Here is a 6,000-nt window from a genome sequence, read left to right on the forward strand (position 1 = left end):
TTTAAGTACCAAACAATAGCACTGGGCAGGTTCCTCACTATCATTCACAGGGCCGGCCTCGTCTCCCGGGGTTCATCCTGGGGGAGGAGGGGGTGGGAGACGCGGGATCAGCAGACCAGGTGGCAAACACCACCTGCCAGCCGTGTGCCCATAGGTCAGCTCTCCATCCCAAAGAAACCGGGAAGGGGCAGACGCCAGCACCCCTTCACCGGAATCAGCCTCATTTCCAGGCATCACTCCAGATTAGGACTTGTTCCTGAAAAGGAGATCCACCCCACGGGCCTTCCTGGGCACACACAGGGCTCAGCTTCTCCCTTTCTACAGGAACTCCCTGGGCTGGGACCACCATCTCCTTCCCAGTGTGGGCACCTCTCCAGGAAGTCTTCCTAAGGATGCACTCAGCACCGAGGTCCCAGGCACTGGATGAATTTACACCTTAGACAAAGCAAAGGCCCTGTGGTCACCATTCCTTCATCCATCTCACAGAGCCATTAACACCAGTGTCATTCTCCATGCCAGCCCTTGCCCCATCCCTGCCAGAGGCTGGCATCGTGTCCATGAAGCCGGGCTAAGAAAGAGCTCATGGTCAACAGTAGTCAAACCCCCATGCCCCCGAGTAACTTAGGAAGCACACCCACAGCCCATTCCCCACAGTGCCTCTCCCTCAAGGAGAGAGGAGCAGGAGCTGCCAGTCTAGGTGGCAGGTTGTGTGACTCATTACCCAGGCTGGCGCTCACCTCTCTTCACCAGGACGTTCACTTTCCTTGGGCTGAGGATGCGGCGAATGCCCTTCCTGAAGCTGGCTTCGGGTCCACGTGACCCCCTATGGCAGTCGGAGTATAAAAAGCTGGCAGTCACACGGCCCAAGGAGTGTCTCCACAAACACAGAACGAGAGTCCCATTCTCAGGCCGCCATCCTAGGTGTGAGCAGAAAGCCAGCAGTCAGAGGCGGGGCACAGACATGGAGGCAGAAGCAGGCGCCCTCTGACGTCCCACATTCACGCACCTGGTGCGGGGCTGACGGCTCCCACGGCTCATCCCCAGAGCGGCCTTCATGGGCAATCACAAACGACAAATAGAAACAAACCACTCTTGCAGATTCAGCCTGGGCACTGCAAGCTGGATCGTGAACACCCAAGCATCCAAAAACAAAAAACAAAAAACACTGATGAGCACACCTCAGACCCTTCCCCAAGGTCAATACCACCTCTAGGAAGCACTCCTGGGCTGGCCTACCAGGCTGGAAACCAGCACAGACAGAGCCAGTGCTCCATGCTCCAGCATCCCTCCTGTCTGTGTTCCCCTTGAAATGATGCAACATCCAGGTCTCCCTTATAAGGCTGATGCTGGGAACAGGAAGCCTTCTGGGTATGACTTGGTACCAAAAAGAGTCAGATCGATGTGTGATTTATCCTTAAAAAAGCAAACCACCATTAAACTCAGTGCACACAAAAAGGACCCCCCTCTTCCACTGCCTCCAGGGAGTCCACAGGAAGAACCAGCACAGAGGGCAAAGGCAGAACCCAAGGGCCAAGATCACAGCCAAGCTCACATTCCCAGACAGGAAAGCCAGGCCGTACCTGAGACGGGCTGACATCCGCGGCTTTGTCCCGGAGACAGCAGGGTCCGAGCGCCTTCCCCGACAGAGTTTGATACGCAAATAAGAGTCTCCCCCTGTATATTCACCATTAATCAAGTGAACATACAAAGGGTATCCTCTCTTCAAGTACCAAAGAGCAGCTCGAAGAGCAGGTGAGGATCACGCCAGGTCTTCGCTGGAGTGGACATCTCCTCCTGTGAGGCCTGAGACCAAAGGGGAGGGGCCAGGTGACAAGCCTCACCTGGCTGACCCTGGAGCTGGGCCTGCACCTTGCAGGTGGTGGCATGGCCCTGAAAGGTGGCACATCCAGGACTCCCTGCAGCAAGATTGGCTTCTAAACAACAGAACAGGTGGGCATGACTATCAATGTACTCAGCACGCATGGGTGAACCTGCTTCAAACACCCACGAGCTACATGGACAATGGAACCATCACCTTTCTCCAAAGGGGCATGGGGTGTGAGGGCTCAGCCCTGGAAGACGTGGACTCATCAGAGAAGAGGGCATCTGCAGGCATTCTCAGAGCTGGAGAGTGCTGAGACACTGTCCCTCCTCTGAGGCTGGCTGTCCTAGAGATGACCAGATCCAAGAATGTGTCACCTGCACCTGCCTCAAAACAAACAAAAAGAGGGCCCCAGCATCAGACACTGGGGACAAAGGAGTCCTGAAGACCAGACACACCTGCCCAAGGCCCACTCAGATGCAATCCACTGGGCAATGTGCTCCGAGGACTGGCCATTGGAGTCCAGCAACAGTCCCAGAGGGCACAGGCAGGCTCAGGGAGCTCCACCAGTCACTTGCCTTAGAACAGCCTGACATCCATGTGCTTCCCTCAAGGCTGACACTCTCTCAAGGACGAAGCCCACCAGGGAGTAGCAGGTCAGGGGAGTAGCAGGTGAGCAGCAGCATCGGCTCCGTGCTCCACCCTCCACCACCCATTCATGTGTCCAGAGAGGTGTGAGGTTAGTGCCGGAAGCAGGAAGCCTTCTGGGTATGACTTGGTATGGAGAAGAGGCAGATCTGTGTGATTTATCCTTAAAAAAGCAAACCACCATTAAACTCAGTGCACACAAAAAGGACCCTCCTCTCCCGCTGCCTCCAGGGAGTCCACAGGAAGAACCAGCACAGAGGGCAAAGGCAGAACCCAAGGGCCAAGATCACAGCCAAGCTCACGTTCCCAGACAGGGAAGCCAGGCCGTACCTGAGACGGGCTGACATCCGCGGCTTTGTCCTGGAGACAGCAGGGTCTGAGCGTCTTCCCCGACAGAGTTTGATACGCAAATAAGAGTCTCCCCCTGTATATTCACCATTAATCAAGTGAACATACAAAGGGTATCCTCTCTTCAAGTACCAAAGAGCAGCTCGAAGAGCAGGTGAGGATCACGCCAGGTCTTTGCTGGAGTGGACATCTCCTCCTTCGAGGCCTGAGACCAAGTGGGAGGGGCCAGGTGACAAGCCTCATCTGGCTGTCCCTGGAGTTGGGCCTGCCATGCAGTTGACTTTACTTCCCAGCATCTCTTCAAGACAGGATTGGTTACCAAAAGACAGGCAATCCTGTACCATTTGAAATAATGTAAATGTAAAACGACTGAAATCCCTTTAGGGCCTGCAAAAATACCCTGGGAGAAGAACCTCTGCCTCTGCCCAAAGCCACTGCCTCCAGGAAGCCCTCCTGGTGAACACTGGCTAAGGGAGGTTAGAAGATGCAGTAACATGCATCATTAAAGAAAAAAGAGAAACAGAAATCCAGCACATTCCATTTGCAAATCACAAAGCAGCACTATGACAAGTGTCCCTTCTCCTGAATTTGGCATTGTACTCAGAAAGCTATCTGAGCAGTTAGTTGTTACTCAAAAGTATTCATCTAGTTGTTACTCAAAAGTATTGGCAAGATTCATCAAAGGAAAATGAGATTCTCATGGGCCAACTCTCTCTGAATAAACAGATACTAACATCAGGAATCCAAGGGTCTTCCCATTGGCAAGAATCCCCAAAGGACGCCTATGGACTAAGAGAGCAGTGGGGCTTAGAGGTCCCAGTAGCAAGTGCCGTAGCCACACTGGGTGCTCTGGAGCCTCCTTCCTGTGGACCAGCCTTCCCTCAAGTGGACAGTGAGGTCCAAAAGTCACTCTAAGGATGGGCTAGGTATGGAGAGTGGGTGGACCAGATGACCCACGTCTACATTAGACATTGACTTTGCTGACAGTCATTCTTTCATGTATCGGGGAGATGCATTGACCAGAAGACCTCTTCCCAGAGGCTGGCATCATGCTGGGCAGACCTGCCGGAGTAGCAGCCCATGGATGCTTTGTGATGAGCAGGGCCCATCCAGGGAGGCCCTTTGTTCTTTCTTTTTTTGTTTTTAAACTTATTTTTTTGAGACAGGGGTCTCTTTCAGCCAGACTGAAGTGCAGTGGCACGATCTTGGCTCACTGCAATCTCCCAACTCCCAGGCTCAAGTGATCCTCCAGCCTCAGCCTCCTAAGTACTGGGACCACAGGCACACACCATGACGCCCAGCTAATTTTTGTATTTTTTGCAGAGACGGGTTTTTGCCCAGTTGCCCAAGCTAGTTTTGAACTCCTGGGCTTAAGCCATCCACCGTCTCAGCTTCCCAAAGGGCTGGGATTACAAGCGTGAACCACCATGCCCGGCCAAGGGAGGCCCTTTTTTTCTAAGCAGAACAGGTGCTCTGAAAAAAAAACCTTATATCATCTCCAAAGCCAGCATCTCTTCCAGAATGTTCTCGGAAGGACGCATGAGATGAAGAGGGTCAGAGAACCAGGTCACAAACAGCAAGACAGAGGCACGTGCCTTGTGGTCAACCATCCACACCCCAGGGCTATCCTGGCCATCTGACAGATTGCTGGAGTCAGCCTTGTTGCCAAGAAGGCTTCCCAGGCAGGATTTGCTCCCTAGAGAGTCTGCCTTTGTATAATCATTGCAAGTAAACCAAAAGCAGGGAGGATTACCTCTCTTCAGGCAGCAAATGATGGCAGTGACAGAAGGCCATTTTCACTGTGACTAAGTTGCCACCAGCTCCAGGAGCAAGCCTGAGAGACACAGATGGGATGTGCATGGTGAGGGCAGCACACCAAGGTGTGAAGTGCAGGCCTGCGGGTGAATCGTAAGTCTATTCCTTCCATAGCCCCTGAAGCAGGGCTCCTTCCTGAAATTGACAGCCCACCCAGGTATTCTCTAAGGTACAACTAGTCACAGAAAAAGAGGTTCATTCCAGAAAATGCATAGCAATCATGGTAAACACACAGAGAACAAACTTCGTTCAAGGTCAATGAGGCAATACTGAGAACATAGCCTTGTAACAACACATTATGCACGCGCCCAGGGCAGTGAGCAAACAGCAGAGAAGCTGACGGCGTATTTCACACAAAGTACAATTCTGTATCTGTCCGTCCTGTACCCGAGAGGGGTACAGATGGCATCCCTTCTTCCATGGCGACTTCACGTCCTCCGAGGTTTTCAAAGCAGCATTTGATACTGAAAACGTGGATTTTCCTCTATGATTAATCATAAATAATGTACTCATAGAAGGAGAATCTACCTTTTAAATACCAAAGAAGGATTCCATCCAGGAAAATGCGCACCTGTGCTTGAGTCATCAGAAAAGAAAGTCACATGAGGCAGACGAGCTTCCACAGAAAAACTGGCACCACAAGACCCACAATTTAATCTTCACCAAGTTGGCATCTCAAGATGGTTCTCAGGCGCACCCCATTCATTCAGATACGACGCGCGGCCCACCATCTTTGCACCTAATCAGGCCCTACGGTCTCTTCCGGAAGCATTTCCAAAGCAGCATTTGATACTGAAAACATGGATTTTCCTCTATGATTAACCAGGAATCACGTAAACATAGAAGGAATATCCACGTTTTAAATACCAAAGAAGGACTGGGCTCTGGAAAGGACAAATCTGAACGCAGTTCATGGAAAATGGAAGCAAGACAGCAAAGCAACCGTTTTCAGTCCCATGGCGTAGCCGTGACAACACACCACAGCCTGTGTGCCAAGCTGGCTCCTCAGCGAAAGGGGGCTTCTAAAGGTGATGGTCAGCAGACATATGGCACGAACTCAGCACATGTTCTGCGGCCCACCATCTTTCCACTTACCCTGGAGGGCTCAGCCCCACCTCACGTCCCAGCTGGTGGCTTCCGTCCAGCCATGATCCCAAGGCAGCATTTGATACTGAAAACGTGGATTTTCCTCTATGATTAACCATCAAACACGTAACCATAGAAGGAAAATCTACCTTTTAAATACCAAAGAAGGTTTCATCCCGGAAAGCACCAACCTAAGTACAATCCATCAAACACAAAAGTAGCATAACACAGAGGAGAGCATTCGGCCTCACGGAGAAACTGACGGCAGAGCCCAGCCGCTT

The 6,000-nt window shown here is 51.9% G+C and overlaps 1 protein-coding gene across 1 annotated transcript in view; it reads right to left on the reverse strand.

The window, feature by feature from the left end:
- LOC105547984 overlaps window positions 1-6,000 on the reverse strand; it is a 44,598-nt gene that overhangs the window by 18,332 nt on the left and 20,266 nt on the right. Inside the window, exons 11-13 of the mRNA XM_011991797.1 lie at window positions 1,842-1,890; window positions 962-1,050; window positions 738-823 (exon numbers count right to left, since the gene is read on the reverse strand). Of these exons, the coding sequence (XP_011847187.1) occupies window positions 738-823; window positions 962-1,050; window positions 1,842-1,890 (224 nt within the window). The remainder of the gene's footprint in view (window positions 1-737; window positions 824-961; window positions 1,051-1,841; window positions 1,891-6,000) is intronic.

This window comes from Mandrillus leucophaeus, unplaced genomic scaffold (assembly GCF_000951045.1).
Source record: "Mandrillus leucophaeus isolate KB7577 unplaced genomic scaffold, Mleu.le_1.0 Scaffold4, whole genome shotgun sequence".
Taxonomy (NCBI): domain Eukaryota; kingdom Metazoa; phylum Chordata; class Mammalia; order Primates; family Cercopithecidae; genus Mandrillus; species Mandrillus leucophaeus.